The following is a 26726-nucleotide window of genomic DNA, read 5'->3' on the forward strand; positions in this document are numbered from 1 at the left end:
TTATTGCATTTGTATTCTGCCCCTCTCCGCAGAATCGGGGCGGCTAACAACAGCAGTAAAACAGTATATAACAAAATCCAATACAAAAAAACAGTTAAAAACCCATTATATAAAAACCAATCATACATACAAACATACCATGCATAAAATTGTAAAGGCCTAGTGGGAAAGTGTATCTCAGTTCCCCTATGCCTGGCAGCAGAGGTGGGTTTTAAGCAGTTTACGAAAGGCAAGGAGGGTGGGGGTAATTCTAATCTCTGGGGGGAGTTGGTTCCAGAAGGTCGGGGCCGCCACAGAGAAGGCTCTTCCTCTGGGTCCCGCCAAGCGACATTGTTTGGTTGACGGGACCCGGAGAAGACCCACTCTGTGGGACCTAACTGGTCGCTGGGATTCGTGCAGCAGAAGGTGGTTTATCACTGTTGTTAGCCGCCCTGAGTCCACGGAGAGGGGTGGCATACAAATCCAATGAATGAATGAATGAATGAATGAATGAATGAATGAATGAATGAATGAATAAATAAATAAATAAATAAATAAATAAACAAACAAACAATCGTGAAATATTTGAGGGGCTGCCACAGAGAGGAGGGGGTCAAACTATTCTCCAAAGCCCCTGAAGGCCAAAGAAGGAACAATTGATGGAAACTGAACAAGGGGAGATTCAACCTAGAAAAAAAAGGAGGAACTTTCTGACAGTGAGAACAATCAACCGATGGAACGTAAGTTGCCTTCAGAAGTTGTAGGAGCTTCATCACTGGAGGCTTTTGAGAAGAGACTGCAATGCCATTGGTCAGAAACAGTGTAGGGTCTCCTGCTTGGCTGGAGAATTGGACTAGATGACCTACAGGGTCCCTTCCAACTCTGTTAAATCTGCATGAGACCAAAAAGCAGAGTACTGAAGGCAACGGAGGAATCCAAACACCATCATCAATCAGTGATTTTTTATATAAAAGAAAACAGAAAATACAGACAATACATCTTTTGTCAGAGTCGGGGGGTGTGTGTGGGTTAAAATACAATGCAACTCAGCAAATTCGGTATTAACCTAACATTTGTACAAGGGCTATTATTTATAGGTGGACACGTGTGTACACACTCCCCCTTCATCACCTCTCGAAGATAAACAGAAACAGAACGGGGTGAACCATAACTCTCTATCTAAGAATACAACCAGTAATGACAGGCAAACGGTAAAGAAATCATTTGTTTTAGAGAGACAGGGAGTGTTTAAAATGAAGTTTCACATTGTTCATCCCCCTCCTCCGTCATTAAAAGTTTTGCAAGAGGAAAAAGAACAATTCAAAATGCAGGATTCCTTTTTGCTGAAGTCATGAAAAGAAAAACAATTCAGACTTCTTAGAACAGAAAAACCACATTTAGAAACTACATTTTTCATAACTTGTTTTTTTCCCCTTTTCTTTCTTTCCGTCTCTCTCTCAGGTCAAACTCCTGCAAGGATCATACAAAACAAGAAAAATTTATTTAACTATGGTTAACTCTTTGCGACAACAACCACAGCAACCACCACCACAAACAGAATCTGGTGGAATATTATCCTTACCCAAATCCTGTTAAAATGACAAACCGTTTCAAGCTCAGCTGAACTCCTATTTTCCAGCAAATTGACTTAAATAACAAAATTAAAGCCCATCAAGTTTTATCCAGGATCACAATGTTGTAAAGTTGTAATTTAAACATGTTATACAATAAAGGCAAATATAGAGTTAAAAGAGAACTGTTAAGAGAAAGGGCTAATAAGCACATAGAATATTTTTTTTTGGAGGGGGAAAAATACCCTATTGCTTTCCATTTATTGCTTTGTCCACCGTAGTAAAATAAATTTGATAATTTGCCAAATTTCACAGGTTTGTTTAGTGGCTCTCATCTTCTTCTTCCTGCAGCGGTTTCCTAAAAAGATGTAGGGAAAAATAAAGGATTATTAACAGCACATTGAATGCCTTGTTTTAAGATCAGGGAGGCACAAAGGAACATTAAGGAGTGTGCAGAGTGATCCCTGAGTTATGAAATAGGCACACGCGCAACTTAGGATTCGAGCAGATATCCAGCAGTTAGTCAGGAGATATGAGTAAGAGTTCAGTCATACAAACCAGATACAGTAATACCTCATCTTACGAACTTAATTGGTTCCCGGAGGAGGTTCGTAAGGCAAAAAGTTCATAAGACAAAACATTGTTTCCCATAGGAAACAATGTAAAATGAATTAATGCGTGCAAGAAAAAAAAGCGCAAAAAACCGCCGCCGCCCGGCTGTCACCTTTTGAAACAGCCGGGCGCTTCTCAGTGTACTTCCAATGCCGAACCCGGAGGTTTGGCAAAAGTTCGGGTTCAGGTGACCGCTGAGAAGCCCCGCCGCTCAGCTGTCACCTTTTGAAACAGCCGGGGGGCTTCTTGGCGTCCTCCCGAACCTGAACGTCAAACCCGGACTTTTGCCGAACTTCGGGGTTCGCCGTTCAGGAGGCCGCTGAGAAGCCCACCGCCCGGCTGTTGCCTTTTCAAACAGCCGAGGGGCCAGCCAGGAAGGACGTCTTTGTGACGTCAAAGCTCCACCCATGGAATTCCCTATTGGGATTCCCCACCTCCTTTCCAGCCTCCCGACAGGTACGACAGCTCCGCGGCTCTTTTGAAAAGCTCACAGCCGGGCGGCGGGGCTTCTCAGCATCCTTCTGAACCTGAACGCCGACCCCGAACTTTTGCTGAACTTCTGGGTACGGCGTTCGGGAGAACGCAGAGAAGCTCCCCGGCTGTTTCAAAAGGCGACAGCCGGGCGGCGGGGCTTCTCAGCGGCCTCCCGAATGCCGAACCCGGAAGTTTGGCAAAAGTTCAGGTTTGGCGTTCGGGTTCGGGAGGACACCGAGAAGCCGCACCGGTGTTTGAAAAAGCGACAGCTGGGCGGTGGGGCTTCTCGGCGGCCACCCGAACCCGAACTTTTGCCGAACTTCCGGGTTCAGCGTTCGGGCGGCGGGTTCGTAAGACGGAAAAAGTTCGGAAGAAGAGACAAAAAATTTCCGAACCCCGGATTGTATCTCGGATTGTTCGTATGCAAGGGTTTCGTATCACGAGGTACCACTGTATATTAAAGTGTATATAATAATATTTACTTTAGCAATATTGTTGTCAAGTTAAACAGTCCAGTTATATACAGTAAAATCAGTCAATATCTCTCAATGCATTAACAATACTACAAGTCTTGCTTGTACAGCAAGCAGTTATTACTTGTATCTTGGGGCTATCAGCTGAATATGTGAGAGACCTCCACAAAACAAACCTTTGTTTGTTTTGTCAAGCACGTATTGGTGATATACAAAGATATAATAATATTTATATCTGTGATACTAGTAAAAAAAAAAGAAACATTGGGACAGGGAACAGAAGGCTCTCTGGTGCACTTATGCACGCCCCTTACTGACCTCTTAGGAATCGGGAGAGGTCAACAGTGGAGAGTCTAAGGGTAAAGTTTTGGGGATTAGGTGATGATACTACAGAGTTTGGTAGTGAGTTCCATGCATCAACTACTCGGTTATTAAAGTCGTATTTCCTGCAGTCAAGCTTAGAGTGGCTTACTTTGAGTTTGTATCTGTTGTGTGCTCGTGTGTGGTTGTGGTTGAAGCTGAAGTAGTCGTTGACAGGAAGGACGTTGTATCAGATGATTTTTTGGGCTATGCTTAGGTCGTGTTTAAGGCGACGTAGTTCCAAGCTTTCTAAACCTAGGATTTTAAGTCTAGTTGTGTGCGGTATACTGTTGCAAGTGGAGGAGTGGAGGGCTCTTCTGGTAAAGTATCTCTGGACATTTCCTAGAGTGTTTATGTCCCAAATGCGTTGGGGGTTCCAGACATAGATAACTCTGCACACTCCTTAACAACAGACACATCCATCAAACCTTGCCGAGGGCCGCAGGTTGGACAAGCAAAAGATGACTCTGGTTCACAGCACCTGCCAGCAGCTGTAGCAAAAAGAAAGGGAGGTCTTCCACCAAGGGAAGATTCATTTTGGTTTCTCAGGGCTGCTAGTGACATCTAGTGGCCGAGGCAGATATTCTCTTCCCTTTTTTCCAAAGCTGTGAGCAGATAACGGAATAACAAAATTGGAAGGGATCTTTGGGATCTTCTAATCCAGCTTTCCCCTGCTCGAGCAGGAGACCTTATAATAGAAGTGATTGTCCAATCTCTTTTTAAAAACCTGGAGCATCCACAACTTCTAGAGGCAAGCTGTTCCACGGATTCATTGTTCTGCCAGTAAATTCCTCCTTAATTCCAGGTTGAACCTCTCTCTGATTAGAATAGAATAAAAGAGAAGAGAAGAGCAGAGCAGAGAAGAGAAGAAAATATTGCAATGAAGAATGTAATAGAATAGAACAGGAGAGGAGAGGAGAGGAGAAGAGAAGAGTTGGAAGGGATCTTAGAGGTCTTCTAGTTCAACCCCCTGCTTAGGTAGGAAACCCTACACCACTTCAGACAAATGGTTATCCAATTTCTTAAAAATTTCCAGTGTTGGGACATTCACAACTTCTGGCGGCAAGCTGTTCCACTGCTTAATTTTTCTCAGTGTCAGGAAATTTCTTCTTATTTTTATAATTATAATTCCCCTCTTTGTTTAGAATACAGGGTGCATTCCAAAAGTAATACAATTGAATTTCCCACGCCGCTCCTATTGGTCGGAGTGGGACTGAAGCACTTGGAGTAGATGGGGGGACGCTAAGCTTTGCCGCAAAACCAGTCTCAGTGCTCTCCAAGCTGTAGAAGCGGCAGGACGTCAGTTATTGTAAACTTTTGTGCGCGACCATGTCACAAAAAAAATGGAATCAGAAATTTCAAGTGAACTTTTGCAATGTATAGAAATTGAACATTATTTGGACAACGTCATCACTGGTGATAAAACCTGGGTTTTTGAATATGAGCCAGAAACAAAACGCCAAAGCTCTGAGTGATACACCGAACAGTCCCCTAAGCCCAAAAAGGCAAGAATGAGCAAATCAAAAGTGAAAAAAATGCTCATTGTCTTTTCTGACAGTAAAGGAGTGGTCCATAAGGAGTTTGTTCCTCAAGGACAGACAGTTAATGCTGCCTACTATGTGGATGTGCTGGAATGGCTCCAAAAAGGGTCATCAGAATGAGAAAAGACATCTCCACTCCCTGGCAACTCCATCACGACAACGCGCCTTGCTACAACGCGCTACGAGTCCGCGAGTTCCTGGCCAAACACCAGGTGCCAATGCTGCCCCACTCCCACTATAGTCCTGACGTCGCCCCAGCAGACTTCTTTTTGTTCCCTCGGATTAAGGCAGCCCTGAAAGGAACCTGTTTTTTGTCCATAGAAGAGATCCAATCAGCCGTGATGTAGACCTTATGAGAGGTCCCCGAAGACGCCTTCCAGGGCGCGTGCCGGTCGTGGCAGAGTCACTGGAAAAAATGTGTAGAGGCCCAAGGACAGTACTTTGAAGAATTTTAAGTGTTTGTGCAAATCTGTTCACTAAATTACTTTAAAAAGTAATAATTCAATTACTTTTGGAACGTTCCCTGTAGAATAGAGCTGGCCTGGAAGAGACCTTGGAGGTCATCTAGTCCACCACCTTTAAAACTGTTCTGCCTGACTCGCTCGGCAATGCGTAATAGTCCAGTGAAAAGAAATCAAACACACACGTGCTCTGCTAATCAGCAAACTTGTATTAGATAAACAAAAATAGCTTACTCAAAAAACAGTTCTTAATGTCTGAAAACAATGCAAGGCTTACTTCAGCCGCATACAAAAAACACAGGGAAAAACAAACAAAGACAACCTGGAATGAGCAAAGACGTTTCAGGAGTCCTTTTGAATCTTTGAAGCAAACAGCAAGTCCCAGAGTTTTCACCTCCCACTTGTCCGAAAAAGCTGGGTTGAAAACTCCAACGGCACAGAAACTTCGAAGCAGGAACCACAAAACAACACAGATAAATAGCCACAGTTTGCCTTGGCCCTTGTTCCCTTTTTATCCCTTTAGCCCTCATTAAGGGAACCACACCCAACCTAGGTGCTTCTATAATGATTTGTAATACTCCTTAAAGCGATCCCTTCTTTGCATAGCTCTTCAGCTACGTAGATCAATGTATTGATCTGCAGACGAACTGAGTGAGGAAAGACTGTCTGAGGGACTGTAGGCCAAATCCCCTGGGCTGTCTGCTGAATCCTCCTGGCTGTCTGCCACATCTTCATGGCTGTCAACCAGGCTTTCACATTCACTTTGTGCCGCGTCTCTCCCATCTGTGGGAGCAACGGCTGGCCCAGGCCCAAACACAACAAAAACCAGAGACTATATACCATTTCAGACTATATACCATTTCAGAACTGCCCAGCCTCTTCTTGAAAACCTCCAGTGGTGATGCACAACTCCAGTGGTGGTGTACAACTTCAGGTGGCAAGCTGTTCCAGTGGTTAATTGTCCCTCCCTGTTAGGACGTTTCTCCTTAATTCCAGTTTCAACTGCAGAGCCGTGGAGGCCACTTCGCTGGCTTTTCTGACCAGTGAAGGGCTGCAAAATCTTTTACAATCACACTATGGGCTTGACTTATTTTGTGGGTGTGGCTTGCTGGCCATGTGACCAGGTGGGAGTGACTTGAGGATCATGTGACCAGGGGGTGGTTTAAAAGTCATGTGACTGGCTTAAAGGTGGCCAAGTTGTCATCACTCAGGTCAAGGGTTTGGGTTAAGGTGCCTCGCCTCTCCTCACCTCAAAGCGATACGATTTCCCTCTCTATCTACTCTTACTGAACATCCAAAATATGCTATTTAATTCTACGTATGTGTTGTGGTTGGCTCTGGCCCAGCTCCTGCCCCAGGGAATGGGGAGATGGATGCAGGGGAAAATTCAACATGTCACAGGCCTGTTTTATTGCCGACAGAATCAGTTCAGAGTTTAGTTTCTTCGGACGAAGAAGACGGTGGGAGTGACTCAACAGAGGAGGGTTTGGCACACAGCCAAGGCAGTCAATCTTCCTTATCTTCCCTTGATTCTGATGATTACGTTTTGGACCCACGCAAGCGCAGAATTATGCGTAGAAGAGACCAAGTAAGAACATATTACAGGAAATAAGGGAGGCCACCTGTGTTTGGGTGGGGCTCCAGTAATTAGGGCTGCTGCTATAAATAGCAGCCTGTGGGTTTGGCCGTTGTGGAAGAATATCTGATCGAAGTTCGTCAGGAATCCTGTGGTGTCTGGACTTTGTTGCTTTTTCATGCCTTGGAAACCAAAGCAGAGCAACGTGTGTGTGTGTGGCTCACTTCGTTGGAAGAAGGGGTGTGAAGTTTCTTCACAGCTGCTAGCTAAGTACTTGATGACTGCTTAAGGGAAATTGTACAGACTACCTGGTTATTTTGGGAAGAGTGTTCTTTGCAATACAAAAAGAGTGCTCAGTTTATTTTGACTTTTGTGATAAAGAACATTGTTTTGAATTTTCAAACTTGTGTGTATCTGAAATTTGTACCCTTGAATTTTCGGGAGGCTCCTACCAGAGAGCCCGGCAGAACACCTATATATGCCATTCGTGTACATGCATATTACACACAGGCACCCAAAAATATACATTACCTACTAGAGAAACTATATATGTATGTATATATATACACACACACAGCTCTTCTAAAATTATACACATTCAACCTCATTTACTATGATAGGAAAAACATACCCCAGAGCCAGTAATTGTCCTTCCTTCTCTAGTATGATCCTTAATTACTTTTAAAATAGGAAATAAATAGTATATTTTTACCCATAAACACTTTAATCGTTTTAATAATTATCTAGAACAGAACTTTTATAGCAAGGAAAGAACATTTAGCTACTTGCCTAATCTGTTATCATACTGAACCGTGTGGGTTCAGTACAAAACCTTAAAATGTTCCTGTGCTCCTCAATCAATAATGCTGTTGATCATTTGTCCTTTTTGTGGCTTTTCACATAATGTGACTTCATCAACTGAAAAAGAGTCCAAGCACCTATTTGAAAACTTACCTTTATTTATTTATTTATTGTATTTATATGCCGCTCACTCCAAACGGACTCCATCTTGATCAGTAAGCCACTGCCAACCAGTCACATGGACCTTTAAGCCATCCCACAGTCACATGATTGTCAAGCCACTCCCACCGGGTCACATGGTTGGCTGGCCACTCCTACCCAGTCACATGACCATCGAGCCACACCCACAAACTAGGCCACGCCCATACTGTGGTAGTAAAAACGTCTGCAGCCCATTGCTGCCCAGAATCCAGAAGGGGAAAAAAGAAAAAAAACACATTTTTTTTCTACCGGTTCTGCCTACCTGGTTGTACCTGTAGGAGCCCATCGCTATTTCTGACCCCTCTCCACCACCAATCCCATTTGTATTTCACAGACTCACCAGATTCACTGGGGATCGGGTTCGACGTTCTCCGGCGAGTCGGCTTTGCCTTGAACGTCTTCAGGTTGGCTCGGGACTTGTAACTGTTCTGAGGTTTTGGCTTCTACGGCTTCGGCGGGAACATCTGCCTGGCTCACCGTAGCCTCTGGCGGGGCTCCGCCTTCTTCTGTCTGGTCAGGGACCTCGGGGACCCCCAGTGGACCTGAGGGCTGGGCCGGCAGGAAGTCAGGGACCACTAGCTCTTCCTCTTCCAGGTCGCTCAGCTGAAGAACTTCGGACGGTTCAGGCCAAGCGCCCTCTTCGAAGGCCCTCAGCCTCCTTTCCATCACGTCGCGTATTAAGCCTAGATGGGGGGTGAGGATGAGAAAGGGTAGCAGTAGCCATAGCCATATAGCGCTTCTAGGCCACTTCACAGGGCTTAATACCTCTCTAAGCAGTTTACAGAGCCAACATGTTGCCCCCCAACAATCTGGGTCCTCATTTACCCACCTCAGAAGAATAGAAAACTGAGTCAATGTTGAGCTGGTCAGGATCGAACTAGCTGGTAGTTGAGTTAGCCTGTAATACTGCATTCTGCCCACTGCGCCACCATGGCCCTTCCTTCCTTCCCTCCTTCCTTCCTTCCCTCTTTCCTTCCTTCCTTCCCTCTTTCCTTCCTTCCTTCCCTCTTTCCTTCCTTCCTTCCTTCCTTCCTTCCCTCCCTCCCACTTAGACTTCTATACCACTTTATAGTGTTTTACAGCCTTCTCTAAGCAATTTACAGAGTCAGCCTCTTGCCCCCAACAATGTGGACCCTCATTTGACCCACCTCGGAAGGATAGAAAGCTGAGTCAATCTTGAGCTGGTCAGGATTGAACTTGCTGGGAGTTGGCAGAGTTAGCTGCAATACTACATTCTGTCCACTGTGCCACCGCAGCCCTTCCCTCCCTCCCTCCTTCCTTCCCTCCTTCCTTCCTTCCTTCCTTCCTTCCTTCCCTCCCTCCCTCCCTCCCTCCCTCCCCCTCCCTCCCACCTTTCCTTCCCACTTAGATTTCTATAACACTTCATACAGCCTCCAACAATCTGGGCCCTCATTTTACCCACCTTGGCAGGATGGAAGGCTGAGTCAACCTTTTTGAGGTCCTTACATGGCCTCCAAAGGCTATTTTAGCTTGGCTTTGGCCCTTGAAGGAATAGCAGTAACACTTAGACTTATATTGCAATAGCATTAGCACAGCATTTAGACCTGTATTCCACTTCACAGTGCTTTCCAGCGGTTTACAGAGAGTCAGCCTCTTCCCCCAACAATTTGGGTCCTCATTTTACCCACCTTGGCAGGATGGAAGGCTGAGTCAACCTGGATTTACTGAGATTTGATCTGCCAAACTGCCGGCAGTCGGTGATCAACAGAAATAGCCTGCAGTACTGCACTCTGGCCACTGCGCCACCAAGGCTCTTACACCCAGCAAAGGCCAACCATTCATAGCCCTACGGAACCCTCTGGTGGTGGTGGTGGAGGCGTGCATGCCCTTCAGTTTCCTGCACATGCAGAGTGTACCATTTTATGAAATCACAGTATTTCCTAGCTTCTGTGCATGCGTAGAAGCAAGGAAATGCTGAGCGATTGAACAGTCGAGCAAACTACGTAGCTTCTGCTCCGGCAATCTCACACTACTCACAAGAGCCTACAAAACTTTTGCCAGACCCATCCTTGAATACAGCTCATCTGTCTGGAATCCATACCACATCTTGGACATCAACACCCTTGAAAATGTCCAAAGATATTTCACCAGAAGAGCCCTTCACTCCTCCACTCGAAACAGAATACCTTACGAAAATAGACTAACTATCCTGGATCTTGAAAGCTTAGAACTACGGCGCCTAAAACACAATTTAAGTATTGCTCACAAAATCATATGCTGCAACATCCTTCCGGTCAACTACTTCAGCTTCAACCGCAACAACACAAGAGCACGCAACAGATTCAAACTTAATATTAACCGCTCCAAACTTGACTGTAAAAAATATGACTTTAACAATCAAGTTGTCGAAGCATGGAACTCATTACCGGACTCAATAGTGTTAACCCCTAACCCCCAACATTTCTCCCTTAGACTTTCCACGATTGACCTCTCCAGGTTCCTAAGAGGCCAGTAAGGGGCGTACATAAGTGCACTAGTGTGCCTTTCGTCCCCTGTCCAATTGTCTTTCCTTTATCTCATATATCATATATATTTTCTTCCTTTCATATATCTTCTCCTCCATTTTTACATATTATCTTTATGTATATTACTTCATGTCTATTCTCTTCCATATGTATTGTGTATTGGACAAATGAATAAATAAATAAAATAAATAAACAGCTGTGCTCTCTCAGCAGGGTAAAGGGCGGGGGTGGTGGTGCTGGAAGGACTCAGGTGCTCAGTTGGGAAAGTTGCTCAGGAATCGAACGGCAGGTGAAGGTCGTGCTGGGGTAATTTCCACGCAGGAAAAGCACCGCAAAGGAATTTTGCTCCGCTGCCTTTCCTGAGGCAACACCAATCGAAGGCAGGCGCGGCATGGGTGGACGGTGCAGTTGAACATCCAACGGAAGGCAGGCAAGGGAGATGATGCCACTGCTGCCGCTTCTTCCAGTGACAACGGGGGCAGGAAGAACGGGAAGAGGATCTGAAACTTTGTAATGGGATGCTGAGCAGTGCTGGGCTGCCCCCACGGGCGGTTTAAGAGGGAGAGATGGGTCAGTTAATGGAGAGGGCCCTTGTTTCCTTCAGGCCCCTTAGCTGACCAACGGTTCTGGAATGGACCTTTACTTACTGTCAGCAATGATTCGGCCAAGGGCCCTTCTGTCCAGCAAGTCCTCCATCTTACCCATGATCCATGGGACGAAGCCTGTCTCGATGTCTGGGGAATAAAAAAGAAGGCGTCACCATTGCAAAGTCATTTGCCAAGGGACAGAGCACAACGCTATGACCTAAGGCTGCACAGTACCCTCGATTGACCTACAGACCTACAGGCCATCAAGGCATTCAACCCTTGTAGCTGAGTAGCTGAGTATGATGTCATATGTGTTGTGATGCAATTTCTATAGTGATGAATCATGTGACATCCACCCCACCCCCATTCACCAATGGTCACATACGGACAAAAGAGTTTCTACAGAATAACGTCTGCATTCCCTGCATCTGATGAGGAGAGCACAACTCCTCCTGTCCTGGCCACTTTTTACAGAGGCATGATTGAGAGCGTTTCAACAAACTGCATCCCTGTTTGGTTTGGTGGCAGCAATGCCCTGGTCAGACCACACCTGGAGTACTGTGTTCAATTCTGGTCACCACACTTCAAAAAAGACATTGAAGCTCTGGAGAAGGTGCAGAAAAGAGCAACCAAAATGATCAGGGGTCTAGAAACCAAGACTTACGAAGAGAGACTGCGGGAACTGGGCATGGATAGCCTAGAGAAAAGGAGGGCCAGAGTGGACATGATAGCAGTCTACAGGTATACGAGGGGTTGCCACAGAGAGGAGGGGATCACTTTATTCTCCAGGGCACTGGAGGGCCGGACGAGGAACAACGGCTGGAAGCTGACCAAGGAGAGATTCAACCTGGAAATAAGGAAGAACTTCCTGACGGTCAGAACGATCAACCAGTGGAACAACCTACCAGCGGACGTTGTGAACTCCAATACCCTGGACATTTTAAAGAGGAAATTGGACTGCCATTTGGCTGGGATGCTATAGGGTTCCTGCTTAGGCAGCGGGTTGGACTTGATGACCCGCATGGTCCCTTCCAACTCTAACAATAAATAAATAAATAAATTAAAATAAAATAAAAAAAGCCCCTACAGAGAGTGGTAAAGACAATGGAAAAGTACATAGGAAACTCACTTCCCATTATTTAGGATGCTGCTTATAAGCACTGTATTCTTAGAGGTCAAACATTGTTAGAGACCCCACCCACCCACTCCAGGGTCTGTTTCTGCTGCTCCCCTCTCGGAGGGGGTTTTAAAGTATTTCTAGCAGGACTATCCAATTCTGCAACAGCTTTGTTCCCTAGGCCCATCTGGCAAACTCGAAAGATTCTCAACATGTACATCTATACATCTGAACTATAGTGTGTTGTTTCTCTGTGTCATATAATATATGTGAGCATATGCATAATATTGTATTTATTTATGTTGTTATGTCTTTGTAGTGTACATTGGAGGTGGTGGCCCTATGAGAACTCTATGCAATGAAATTTCATTTTAATTTATGCCAATTAGTGTACATTCAGTGACAATTATTCTATTCTACTCTACTCTGTTCTGTTCTATATTCTACCCTACGCAGTGAAGGGCTTATTTTCTGGGTGTGGCTTGCTGACCATGTGACCAGGTAGGAGTGGCTTGACAATCATGTGACTGGTGTGTGTGGCTTAAAGGTCATGTGTCTGGCTTAAAGGTGGCCAACTTGACATCACTCACATCAAGGGTTAGGATGCCTGGCCTCTCCTCACCTCAAGGAAATAAAATTTCCCCCTCTATTTACTATTACCGAACATCCAAAATATACTATTTAATTCTATGTACATATGCCATATGTGTACATACATATTACACACAGGCACACACAAATATACATTAACTACTATATAAACTATGTGTATGTACATACACACATACACACAGCTCTTCTAAAATTATATACTGTACATTGAACCTCATTTACTGCATTAGGAAAAATATACCATGAGCCCAGAAGGGGGAAACAGAAAAAAAATATCAAAATTTTTCTACCGGTTCTGCGTACCTGACCGTACTAATACCACTCTTCTACGCCCTGGTCAGACCACATCTGGAGTATTGCATCCAGTTCTGGTCACCACACTTCAAAAGAGACATTGAAACTCTGGAGAAGGTGCAGAAAAGAGCAACCAAAATGATCAGGGGTCGAGAAACCAAGACTTACGAAGAGAGACTGAGGGAACTGGGCATGGATAGCCTTGAGAAAAGGAGGGCCAGAGGGGACATGATAGCTGTATACAGGTATATGAGGGGTTGCCACAGAGAGGAGGGGTTCACTCTATTCTCCAGAGCACCAGAGGGCCGGACGAGGAACAACGGCTGGAAGCTGACCAAGGAGAGATTCAACCTAGAAGTAAGGAAGAACTTCCTGACGGTCAGAGCAATCAACCACTGGAACAACCTGCCTGCGGAGGTTGTGAACTCCCCAACTTTGGGGTGCTATAAGTTTCAAGAGGAGATTGGACTGCCACTTGGCTGGGGTGCTATAAGATTCCTGCTCAGGCAGGGGGTTGGACTTGATGACCTGCATGGTCCCTTTCAACTCTAACAATAAATAAATAAATAAAAATAAATAAATATACTGTGCATTCAACCTAATTTACTGCGATAGGAAAAATATACCCAGAGCCCAGAAGGGGGGAAAAGAAAAAAAAAATCAAAGTTTTTCTACCGGTTCTGCGTACCTGATCGTACCCGGATGAGCCTATTACTGACTCGACTCGACTCACAGAATCATAGAGTTGGAAGGGACCGTGGAGGACCTCTTATCCAAGGGTTGCTAATTACCAGTCTGCGGACCAATATTGGGCTGTGGCCTATTTCCATTGATTGCTCAAATAAAAAGAATCCTAACTGGATTTTTATACAGGACTCAGTTGGGGTAACAATTTTTTTTTGGGGGGGGGGTCACTTCTTGGATTTGCAGCTCCTGAATGAGGGGCAGGAGGCAGCTCAGTTTGTGGGGGGAGTGGTCTATGCACTGACTTGTCTAGTGTGCAAATTGGGTCTTTTCCTTACTCACCCGCTCATGCCTTGGTCGCCTCTCATCTGGAGTGCTGCGACCTGCTCTATATAGGGCTGCCCTTGAACACTACCCAGAAACTTCAGCTTCAACCCAGAATGTCGGAGCGCTCCCATTAAAGGGGAAGGGGGTGCTGGGTTGCCCATGTAATCCCTTGGTGGCAGGATCTTACGCCGGGTTTCAATTTAACTCTAGGCAAAATTAAATTTAATAAATTAAAAAAAATAAAACTTTGGCATTTTTAAAAAATTCCTCCCCCTCTGTAGGGCAAGCTTTTTTAAAAAAAACCATTTATAGGAATTGGGATGAACCGAATTTACATGTAGACCAGTGTTTCCCAACCTTTTTTGAGCCGCGGCACATTATTAATATTTTCAAAATTCTGGGGAACACTGAAGGGGGGGCAGGGGGCGGGGCTAAAGAAAAGTTTGGACAAAAAAAAATCTCTTCCTCCATTTCACTCTATTTCTCCCTCCCTCTTTCTCTCTCTTCCTTCCCTTCTTTCTCTCTCTCCATCCCTCTTTCTTTCTTCCTCTTTTTTGCTCTTTCTCTCTCCCTCCTTCTCTCCCTCCATGTCTTTCCCTCTCCCTCCTTCCCCCCTCTCTTTCTCTCTCTTGCTTTCTTTCCCTCTCTTTCTCTTGCTTTCTTTCTCTCTCATTCTCTCTCCCCTCCTTTTTCTCTCTCTCTCTTTCTCTCTCGTTCACCATGCCGGCAACAGAGAGAAAAAGAAAGAGAGAGAGAGAGCTGGAGAGAGAATGGAGGGCGCCGTTGTCTTCGCCTCCGCCCGCCGGCTCTGCAGCTAAGAGGCAACAGCAGCCATCAGCCTCCTCGCCCTCCCAGACGTTCCCAGCGCCCGGCCATGCGCTGCCTCCCGTTAGCCCGGCTGACCTTTCCCTGCTGCCGTTTTCTCTTCATGGCGCAAAGCCACACAGTCCTGGACTCCCGGATCACTCGCTTTTCCGGCCAGCAAGCGCGACGCGGCGCTTTCCTGGGCAGATGGCTTTGCTGACCGGAGAAGCGAGCGATCCGGGAGTCCGGGACTGTGTGGCTTTGCGCCATGAAGAGAAAACGGCAGCAGGGAAAGGTTGGCTGGGCTAACAGGAGGCGGCGCATGGCCGGGCGCTGGGGACGTCTGGGAGGGCGAGGGGAGCCGGCGGGCGGAGGCGAAGACAACGGCGCCTTCCATTCTCTCTCCGGCAGCGAAGGAGAGGGGGCGGATCACGCCCCAAGACAGGAGGCGGAGGAGGAGGAGAGTGGGCGGATCGGCCGGGCAATGGGGCAGGGCAGAGAAGCCAGGGGCGCGTTTGGCCAGAGGCACCGTGGGGAGGCAGGGGCGGCCGCGGCTCCCTTTACTCCTACTGCCGGACCTCCCCGCCCCTGCCTCCTTTTTCCCGCCTTCCTTCTTTGGGGCCCAGCCAGAAACAGCTGCATCGGGCTGCGAGTGGAAGCTCCAGGTCGGAGGCACTGGCGGTCCGGCACTGGCAGTGCCCCGCCCACCTGGAGCTTCCTGCGGCACACCTGACCGTGTCTCGCGGCACACTACTGTGCCGCGGCACACCGGTTGGGAAACGCTGATGTAGACAGATGAGAAATTTTTAATTCTGCAAAGGGAAAAGTTTGAAACTGACCGGTCCCTCTGCCTGTGCTAGCATTAAGGATCGAATCGGAAAGCACGAAAGACTTAAGCAGGCAATTCCCAGCAATGAGCAGAGAAACCCGTTCCCCACCCTGCCAGCACCTCTTTCCACCGGATCGTAGAAGTATCCGCTGTCCCGCAGGCTGCCGAAGACGGACGGGATGAGATCGGAGAGGTAGCGTTGGGCGAAGGCTCGAGCGGCAATCTTCTCTGCCGTTTCTTTCTCCTTTTTCAGCATTTCCAACTGCTGCCGTTTACGGCGTTCCTGCGGAGGAAAGATACCTCTGGGTTTTGTCCGGCTGACCCTGGGGACATTTCTTGCCCAGTGTCAACATGGCATAGGACCAGACTATCTCTGAGACCGCCTTCTGCCGCATGAATCCCAGCATCCGGTGAGGTCCCACAGAGTTGGTCTCCTTAGGGTCCCGTCGACCAAACAATGTCGACTAGCGGGGCCTAGGGGAAGAGCCTTCTCTCTGGTGGCCCCGGCCCTCTGGAATCACGTCCCCCTGGAGATTCAAATTGCCCCCACCCTCCCCGTCTTCCGCAAGATCTTGAAGACGCATTAATGTCACCAGGCATAGGGGGACTGATTCCCCCCACTTTGCTGCCTATAGCACTTGAGAATGGTATTATTGCGTAGTATTGGTTGTTTTTTAATATTAAGGGGTTTTAATTCTAGCTTTTATTAATATTAGATTTCTACCACTGTTTATTGTGTTTTATTATTGTCGTGAGCCGCCCCAAGTCCTTGGAGAGGGGCGGCATACAAATCTAATAAATTATTATTATTGTTATTGTTATTGTTACTGTTACTATCACTATTATTATTATTATCACTATCACTATCACTATCATTATTATTATCATCACTAACACTATCACTATCACTATTACAGTGGAACTCCGACATAAGAGCTGCTCTACTTAAGAGCAACTCGAGATAAGAGCTGGGAGGGGAGAGATATTTTTGTTCTACTTACAAGCCCAAATTCGAGATACAAGCGCCAAGGAGCTGTCTCCTGAAGCCAAACGCTAACTTCCGCGTTCGGCTTCAGGAGACAGCTGCGAAGCGGCACGCGTGTTTTAAACGGTTGCAGCCGGCCTGGGGGGCTCGGGGGGGTGCTTGCAGCTTTCTTTCTTGCTCTTTTTCTTTCTCTCTTTTACCTTCCCTTCCTCTATTTCTTCTTTTCTTTCTCCTTCCCACCTTCTTCCCTCCCTCCCTCCCTTCACTCATTCCTCTCTTACTCTCCCCTTTCATAAGTTTCCTTGCTTCCTTCCTCTGTTCCTGTCCCTTCCCCCTTTCTTTCTTTCTTGCTCTTTTTCTTTCTCTCTTTTACCTTCCCTTCCTCTATTTCTTCTTTTCTTTCTCCTTCCCACCTTCTTCCCTCCCTCCCTCCCTTCACTCATTTCTCTCTTACTCTCCCCTTTCATAAGTTTCCTTGCTTCCTTCCTCTGTTCCTGTCCCTTCCCTCTTTCCTTCCTTCCTTCCCACCCTCCGTCCATTCATTCACCCATTCCTCTCTTGATCGCTTAAAGCCGGTCCCTGGTGCAAAAAGGGTTGGGGACCTCTGTCCTACAGGATTGGGTGGCAGAGAAGTTGAACATATGTAAATTTAAAAGTTTAAGAAAGTTTACAAGTTAAGTGAAAGAAACTTCATTATTCATTTATATGTACATGTACATTTCTTCATTAAAAACATGTCTTTCTGCATAATTTAGACTAACTTTGTGAGTTTTTTGAGGGCTGGAACCAATTAAAATTATTTACATTAATTCCTATGGGGAAAAGTCGTTCGAGATAAGAGCTGCTCGACTTAAGAGCCCAGGTCCGGAACGAATTAAACTCGTATCTCGAGGTACCACTGTATTATTATTATTATTATCATCGCTATCACTATCACTATCATTATTATTATTATCACTATCACTATCATTATTATCACTATCACTATCATTATCACTAACATTATTATTATCACTATCACTAACACTATCACTATCACTATCCTTATCATTATTATTATTATTATTATCACTATCACTATCATCATCATTATTATTATTATTATTATTATTAAAAACACATCTTTGCCACCAGGCCTGGGCACATTAGATCTTCCCCCTGACCAATGAATGTCCTTAGTTTGATGTATTGAATGAATGCAAATGAATGTATTAAGTTAGAATTTTAAGAAACTTTTTAGTATATTAATTGGATAAATTGTATTGTTATGCTTTTTTTTTTATGGATACTGTGAGTTGCCCCGAGTCCTCAGAGAGGGGCGGCATACAAATCCAATTAAATAAATAAATAAGTAAAAATAAACTGTCACTTGACTTCGTCCGGATCTGACAATCCCAGGAGGGTTCTTTCCTATTCTCATGTTTTAATCACTTTCCTCTGTGATTCCAGGGCCTCAAAAGTTGTGGCTTCCTATTGAAGCATGTTTTTGAGGCCGGGTGCATGCATGTGAGTAAAGCGCATGTGTAAAGGTGGTGCACACTCACATTAGTGAACCAGTAGGGAAAGTAAGTGAAAAATATCCCTGATTGGTGATGCAATGTTTCTCAAAGTTGGGTCCCTTTCAGATGGTTGGGCACTGGCTGGGGAATTCTGGGTATTGAAGCCCAGCTGTCTGAAAGCTAAGAAATACAGATTTGCAGGGGCATTTTTGCTTGGGCATCAGGAAGTGTCCAGAGTGTTGAGAGGGTGAAGTCTCCTGCAGGAGCTGGTGCCAACCTGGCGCTCTCAGTCTGTAAGTGATCCCTTCCAGCAATACCAGAATTGGAAGAAGGAGGAAGGAGGAGGGAGGCAAACAGGGAGAGGTGGAAAAGAAGAAGGAGGAGGAGGAGGAAGAAAAAAGGAGGAAGAGGAGGAGAAAAGGAGGAGGAAGAGGAAGAGGAGGAGGAGAGAAGGAGGAGGAGGAAAAGAATAGGAGGAGGAGAGAAGGAGGAGGAGGAAGAGAAAAGGAGGAAGAGAAGAGGAGGAGGAGAGAAGGAGGAGGAGGAAGAGAAAAGGAGGAAGAGGAGGAGGAGGACAGAAGGAGGAGGAGGAGGAGGAAGAGAAAAGGAGGAAAAGGAGGAGGAGAGAAGGAGAAGGAGGAGGAAGAGAAGAGGAGGAGGAGAGAAGGAGGAGGAGGAAGAGAAAAGGAGGAAAAGGAGGAGGAGAGAAGGAGGAGGAGGAGGAAGAGAAGGAGTTGGAAAGAAGGAGGAGGAGGAGGAAGAGAAGAGGAGGACAGAAGGAGGAGGAGGAGGAAGAGAAAAGGAGGAAAAGGAGGAGGAGAGAAGGAGGAGGAAGAGAAGAAGGAGTTGGAAAGAAGGAGGAGGAGGAGGAAGAGAAGAAGGAAGAAGAAGGAAGAAGAAGGAAGAAGAAGAAAGAAAAAGATGAAGAAGAAGATGAAGAAGAAGAAAGAAGAAGAAGAAGAAGAGGAGGAGGAGGAGGAGAGACAAAGGAGGAGAAGGAGAAGGAGAAGAAGGAGAAGAAGAAGAAGAAGGAAGAAGAAGAAGGAGAAGAAGAAGAAGAAGGAAGAGGAAGAAGAAGAAGAAGAAGAAGAAGAAGAAGAAGAAGAAGAAGAAGAAGAAGAAGAAGAAGAAAACACTATCATAAATATGAGTCACCTTCCTGAACCCCGGCCTTGTGTGTACCTTTTCTTCTCGGTGTCTCCTCTCCTGCTCTTCAAGGCGCTGGACCTCAGCGAGTTCCGCTGCCCGCATTTCAAGGAAGGCGTACTGATGTGCCCGCAGGTTGGCCAGCTCCTCTTCCTCCATCACTTCCAGCAAAGCCTGTTCGATCGTTTTGCCCACCAAGACTTCCAGCATGGGCCGGACTTCGATGTCAAAATCGAAAAGCTGAAAAACAGACCCGAAGCGGGAAAAGGTTTATTCAATTTAAGAGACTGTTTTAATTCTTTTTAATTGTTGGTTTTAAATTGTCTTGCACTGTGTTTAAGGGGTTTTAATATTACATTCTATGTGTTATTTTTTGGTTGTGAGCCACTCAGAGTCCTTTGGGAGTTGGGCGGCATACAATTCCAAATGAATGAATGAATGAAATAAAGAAAGAAGGAAGGAAGGAAGGAAGGAAGGAAGGAAAGAAAGAATGAAGGAAGGAAGAAGGAAGGAAAGAAAGAAAGGAAATGTAGGAAGAAGGGAAGAAGGAAAGGAGAGGAAGGAAGGAAGGAAGGAAGGAAGGAAGGAAGGAGAGAGAGAAAGAGAGACTACTGGGGGAATCGTTTTCTGCAAATTTCTCAAAACTTCCTGGGAAAATTTTGAGAGCATCTTCTCCCCCCTTTAGGGTGCACAAAATCAAAGTGGAAAGCATCTTCCCCCTTAACGGCCACAATGGTGTCCAGAATCTTGACCATTGAACAAATTGCGACTGCTTCGCTTGACAACCACAATCCTGGTTTTTCCAGCTGTGGTCATTAAGCGACCGCATGAGTCTTTAAGTGGAGCTCTGGGTGGGAGGGGTCTGGGCCTCCTGGCATGGCGGGGTAGGGAGAACGATTCTACGGGGAGTGAGAATAATCAATTTGAGCCACAGTGGCACAGTGGTTAGAATATGGCATTGCAGGCTAACTCTGTCCAACGGCAGCAGTTTGATCTCGAAAACGATCTTGCACAGAGGTCATTGGTTACTGCATGGCTGTCAAACTTGATCGCGTCACGTGACGTCACGCGACATATGGCATTTTTTTTTTTTTGCCTTTTTGGAGCCACAGCAAGCGTGACCTGCCTACGACACATCCGGCCCACGGGCCGTCGGCTTGACACCCTGGGCAAAAGTCAGGTGGGAAGCCAGGGATGGTGAAGAAAGGTGGGGAGTAGAACTTGGGGATTTTGGCACCCAATCATCAGTTCTGGCTTTGCACCCCTGCTGCAAAAATGTCCGCTTCTCAAAAAATGGAACTAAGGACTTTTTCTGGTTTGACAACAGTGTTCGGACATCAGTACCTCTCCTTCCAATATCTGCGTGGCCACATCTCTCCCAGTCTTGGCGGGGATGAAGAGCGGGGTGGCCGGCCGGTCCAGAAAGGCATCCGTCTGACACTCCATGTCGACCTCGATGATGCGGTCTGTCAGTTCTTCCAGGTACAATTCTGAAATTTAATTTAATTTATTAGACTTTTAAGCCGCCCAACTCCTTGTGGACTCAATATAAAAGAGTTTTTAAAAATCCAAAAATAAAACAATTATTCAACAACATTCATATTTAATAATTCATATTTAATAAGGGGACACAATCTGAAGTTAGTTGGGGGAAAGATCAAAAGCAACATGAGAAAATATTATTTTACTGAAAGAGTAGTAGATGCTTGGAACAAACTTCCAGCAGACGTGGTTGGTAAATCCAGTGTCACTGAATTTATACCCTTAATATAATAAACAATCATACATCTCATACAAACCATACATAAACCAGTTTCTTAAAAACTTCCAGTGGTGATGCACCCACAACTTGTGCCAAGCTGTTCTACTAGTCAACCATTCCGACTATCAGGAAATTTCTCCTTACTTATGTTGTGGTTGGCTCTGGCCCAGCTCCTGCCCCAGGGAATGTGGAGGTGGAGGCAGGGGAAACGTCAACATGTCCTAGGCCTGTTTTGTTGCCGGCAGAGTCAGGAAGTGCAGTTTCCTCGGACGAAGAAGAAGGTGGGGGTAACTTGGAAGAGGGGGGCTTGGCACACAGCCCAGGAAGCCAATCTCCATTATCTTTGGTCGATTCGGATGAGGAAGTGTTAGACCCACGCAGGCGCAGACTTATTCATCGAAGAGACCAATTGAGGACATATTACAGGAGATAAGAGAGGCCACCTGTGTTTGGGTGGGGCTCCAGCAATTAGAGCTGCTGATATAAATAGCAGCGTGCTAGTTTGGCCGTTGTGGAAGATTATCTGATTGCAGTTCTTCAGGATCGTGCCTCGCTGTTTCTGAACTTTGTTTGTGGATTTTTCACGCCTTTGACACCAAAGCAGAGTAAAGTGTGTGTGTGTTTCACTTCATGGAAAGAAGGAGGGCTGTGACGTTCCTTCTCAGCTACTAGCTAAGTACTTAAGGACTGATTAAGGGACTTGTACAGCCTACAAGGTTGTTTTGGGGAAGAGTGCTCTTTGCAATACAAAAGGGGGGCTTTGTTTCTTTTGAATTTTGTGATAAAGGACATTGTTTTTAATTTTCAAATGTGTGTGTGTCTGAAATTTGTATCCGTGAATTTTCAGAAGGCTTCTACTAGAGAGCCCGGCAGAACAACTTCTAAGTTACTTCTCTCCTTGTTCAGCTTCCACCCATTGCTTCTTGTTCTGCCCTCAGGTGCTTTGGAGAATAGCTTGACTCCCTCTTCTTTGTGGCAACCCCTGAGATACTGGAAGGCTGCTATCCTGTCTCCCCTGGTCCTTCTTTTCATTAAACTAGCCAGGCCCAGTTCCTGCAACCGTTCTTCATATGTTTTAGCCTCCAGTCCCCTAATCCTCTTTGTCGCTATTCTCTACACTCTTTCTGATTTATTCTGCCTGATTGGAAAATAACATTCCCCTCCGCACCCCACCCCATGAGTTAGAGAGGGGCATGCCGCATGAATCCCAGCGACCGATTAGGTCCCACAGAGTTGGCCTTCTCCGGAATCCATCGACGAAACAATGTTGTCTGGCGGGATCCAGGGGAAGAGCCTTCTCTGTGGCGGCCCCGATCCTCTGGAACCAACTCCCTCCGGAGATCAGAACTGCCCCCACCCTCCTTGCCTTTCGCAAACTCCTAAAAACCCACCTCTGCCATCATTGATTCCCCGAGGCCGTTCCATTTTATGTATGGTTTGTTTGGGATGCATGACTGTTTTTTATATTAAGGGTTTTAAACTTTTAATTATTTTAAACATTAGATTGTTACATGCTGTTTATTACTGTTGTTAGCCACCCCGAGTCTACGGAGAGGGGTGGCATACAAATCTAATCAATCAATCAATCAATCAATCAATCAATCAATCAATAAACAAACAAACAAACAAACAAACAAACAAACAAACAAACTGTTCTTTTTTAACCATTAGATTTGTACTATATGTTGTTGTTGTAAGCCGCTCAGAGTCTCCGGAGAGGGGTGGCATACAAATCTAATAAATCAATAAAATAAAAAATAAATAAATTTTGTTGAATTTTACCTACCCGTCTGCACATCCACATGACGCCTGCCCTCCAGCGGTTCTGGTGTTCTGGTCCGCAGCTGCTCCTTCGCTCTCTTCCTCGCCAGCATCTTCCGATGGGCTTCCCGCTGGCGTTGTAGCTCCAGCGGATCGGGCTCACTGCTCTGGAATGCCAAACCACAACCGTATGGTCAAGTTTCCGGGAGTTCCGAAGACATTTCCTAAGCTAGAGGTGCAATGCTAAGGCTCTGAAACTTCCCACGCCCTCCACTTTTTATTTATTACCTATTATTTATTAATTGGATTTATATGTCGCCCCTCTCCAAGGACTTCTAAAGAATCTCTTAAGAGGCCCCGGTGATGTGTGGAGAGCCCACCCCATTGTGCCCCAGGATCTTGATCATTGAGCAGAAAGTGGTGATTCTGCAAGACATCTTGGGATAGGCTACAAGAATGATGGAAGGTCTTAAGCATAAAACACATCAGGAAAGACTTCATGAACTCAATCTGTATAGTCTGGAGGACAGAAGGGAAAGGGGCGACATGATCGAAACATTTAAATATGTCAAAGGGTTAAATAAGGTCCAGGAGGGAAGTGTTTTTAATAGGAAAGTGAACACAAGAACAAGGGGACACAATCTGAAGTTAGTTGGGGGAAAGATCAAAAGCAACATGAGAAAGAGTAGAAGATGCTTGGAACAAACTTCCAGCAGACGTGGTAGATAAATCCACAGTAACTGAATTTAAAGATGCCTGGGATAAACATATATCCATCCTAAGATAAAATACAGGAAATAGTATAAGGGCAGACTGGATGGACCATGAGGTCTTTTTCTGCCGTCAGTCTTCTATGTTTCTATGTTTCTATGCTTCGCTCAATGACCTCAATCCTCAGCTTTTCAAATTGCAGTTGTTAAGTGACTGCACACTTAACACAGTTTCTTTGAGTGGATGGAAGGACCCCGCTAGCTTCCAATGGACAAGCTGGGGTCCGTGGCCAAAGAAGACCATGGAAAGGGCTAATGTGCATGGCTGGGAAGGGCTAGATGCCCTCTAGGTCACCCTCCAATTGCTTTTAAGGATGATATATTCCCCACCTCACAGCAAAACCTCTTCCCCAAACTGAGGATGGATTTTTTTTTAACAGAATTTTTTTATTTTCTCACCAATCACATCAAATGGCTTGAATACATCAATAATTCAATTTTAAAAGTTATGGTATACAAACCCAATGCTGCCTCCTTTACTTTTGACATCTGGATAATAAATAACTGCTTATATTATATTAATATGCTATCCGCTTAAACATCTTTTAAACTGATCCAAATTTTAAATGCCTCAAGTTAATCACAGCAAAACCTCTTTCCCAACCCCCCGTCTTATTTAAAAAAAAAAAAGGCCAAGTGGAAGATGGATTTGAATTCAGAACCGTGGCATAAATTTTCTCACAAATGACACATTTCCACCTTGTTCCAAACATTTTCTAAACTATCTTCTGAGCAGTTCTGTTTTAAAACTGATGCCTCCCTGCCCTCACAAAGTAAAAGAAAAGCTTTAGGAAAGGAAAGACCCACCCAAGGTAACACATGAAGGGCATACGTGTTGCCACGGACCACTCTCCGTTCATACATGAGATTCGCATAGTGAACTGGTTCTTCCTCCCTGGAATAATAAAAATTAAAGAGAACGTTAGCCAGCGTTTTGTGTTGGTTTGCAGTTTATTATTTATTTAGTTATTATTTATTAATCAGATTTGTATGCCGCCCCTCTCCGCAGACTCGGGGCGGCTCACAGCAATAATAATACAATGTAAACAAATCTAATATTTAAGTTTAAGTTAATTTAAAACCCCAATTTAAAAATCATACATACTAACATACCATGCATAAATTTTATAAGCCTAGGGAGAGGGAAAGTCTCAGTTCCCCCGTGCCTGACAATAGAGTGGGTTTTAAGGAGCTTGTGAAAGGCAAGGAGGGTGGGGGCAACTCTGATATCTGGGGGGAGTTGGTTCCAAAGGGTCGGGGCCGCCACAGAGAAGGCTCTTCCCCTGGGTCCAGCCAAACGGCATTGTTTAGTTGACGGGACCCGGAGAAGGCCAACTCCGTGAGACCTAACTGGTCGCTGGGATTCGTGCGGCAGAAGGTGGTCCCGGAGATATTCTGGTCCGGTGCCATGAAGGGCTTTATAGGTCATAACCAACAGAAGCAGAAGCTGCCAAAATCTGAGACCAGACATGGGTGGGTAGCAGAGATCGGTTGCTCCTGGTTTGGCCCAGTTTGGTGAACTGGTAGTGGTGACAATGGAAGGCTTCATCTGCCTGCCCGGGATGCTGCTGCGCATGCACAGAGGATTCTGAGCATCTGCAGTAGCATTGCACGCATGCACACATGCAAAATGGTAGTAATGGGATTTGAACCCGCTACTGGTGAGTAGGCTGTAGACCTCATATGATGCCAGCTAGGAGAGGGCAAAATTGGGGTAAGGAGTAATTGTATAAAAAATATCCTGGACTGACTTCTGAGCAATAAGGTCCAGGAGGGAAGTGTTTTTAATAGGAAAGTGAACACAAGAACAAGGGGACACAATCTGAAGTTAGTTGGGGGAAAGATCAAAAGCAACCTGCCGTCAGTCTTCTATGTTTCTATGTTATTAAGACCTCCAAGATCCCTTCCAATTATTATTTGCTCTTTAAGGTCTGGGGGAGAGAAATGATGTGTTTGGATGGGGGGATTGAGGGGTCTTTGCTTTCCTGTGAATGGTTTGACTAAGCAGGTATCTCCCGCCTTTCAAAGTAATGCTGGTCACTTCCCTACCCCTAGAAGGCTTCCCGGTGCCCCCATCTTATAGTTTAAAAAAAATAACAGAGTCAGAAGGAACCATTTTAGGTCATCTAGTCCAACCGCACCCCAAGCACCATTTAATAGAATAACAGAGGATCTGGGTAGGAAGGCCATGGGGGCGCCCTCTTAGCAGCAGGGAGGGGCTCCCTCCTTGACTGGCAGCTGAAAAGCCTTGGGGGGGGGGCGGTAGAAACAGGAGACCCTCCTAAGCTGCCCTTTGGACCAGCTGGTACTCACAGCTCATTGGCTTCCAGGGTCGTCCGGTACCGCTGTCGGTTGGGCACAGCCCGAGGCTGGCTGCAGTACGAGTAGGTGCCCGTGGCCACCCCACCGCTCTCCTCCCGGTTGACTAACACCGAGGTTGATGCCATGTTGGCCCACCGCTGTCTCCTGGCTCAGAGAGGGCTGGCTGGCTAGCTGGCTGGCAGGCCAGGACAACAATCCTCCTTGCCAACCGTTGCCCGGCGACCTGGGCAGGCTGCTAAGCAACAGTCACCAAGGTAAACTGAGCCCGGCAGCAGCACCGGCCCCTCCCGGCAAACTGACAGCGGAAGGCAAGCGGAGGGCAAGCGGCGAAGGGGGTAGAACGGTGGGGAAACATAGCAACATAGAAGATTGACGACAGAAAGAGACCTCCTGGTCCATCTAGTCTGCCCTTATACTATTTCGTGTATTTTATCTTAGGGGTGGATCTATGTTTATCCCAGGCAGGTTTAAATATTTCCTCTGTATTATTAGTATTTCCTCCATATTATTCCTATATCTTTCTTCTAATCTTCCATTTATATATTGTACTATGTTTATATCCTCTGAAACCTAGATTATGTATTGGATAAAATAAATAAATAACAAATAAAAATTCAGTTACTGTGGATTTACCAACTACGACTGCTGGAAGTTTGTTCCAAGCATCTACTACTCTTTCAGTCAAATAATAT

The 26726-nt window shown here is 45.7% G+C and overlaps 1 protein-coding gene across 1 annotated transcript; it reads right to left on the bottom strand.

Annotated features, from left to right (window-relative positions):
- Nucleotides 1-926: 926 nt before the first annotated feature.
- LOC139163029 (radial spoke head protein 3 homolog B-like) lies at nt 927-26251 on the bottom strand. Its single transcript, XM_070743948.1, has 9 exons — nt 26026-26251; nt 24520-24607; nt 22968-23109; nt 20764-20909; nt 19456-19659; nt 15910-16072; nt 11183-11269; nt 8390-8732; nt 927-1908 (listed from the first exon to the last, which is right to left on the bottom strand). The coding sequence occupies exons 1-8, from the start codon at nt 26157-26159 to the stop codon at nt 8395-8397; spliced, it is 1302 nt and encodes a 433-aa protein (XP_070600049.1). The 5' UTR covers nt 26160-26251; the 3' UTR covers nt 927-1908; nt 8390-8394.
- Between the last annotated feature and the right edge of the window lie 475 nt (nt 26252-26726).

This window comes from Erythrolamprus reginae, chromosome 1 (genome assembly GCF_031021105.1).
Source record: "Erythrolamprus reginae isolate rEryReg1 chromosome 1, rEryReg1.hap1, whole genome shotgun sequence".
Classification (NCBI taxonomy): Eukaryota; Metazoa; Chordata; class Lepidosauria; order Squamata; family Dipsadidae; genus Erythrolamprus; species Erythrolamprus reginae.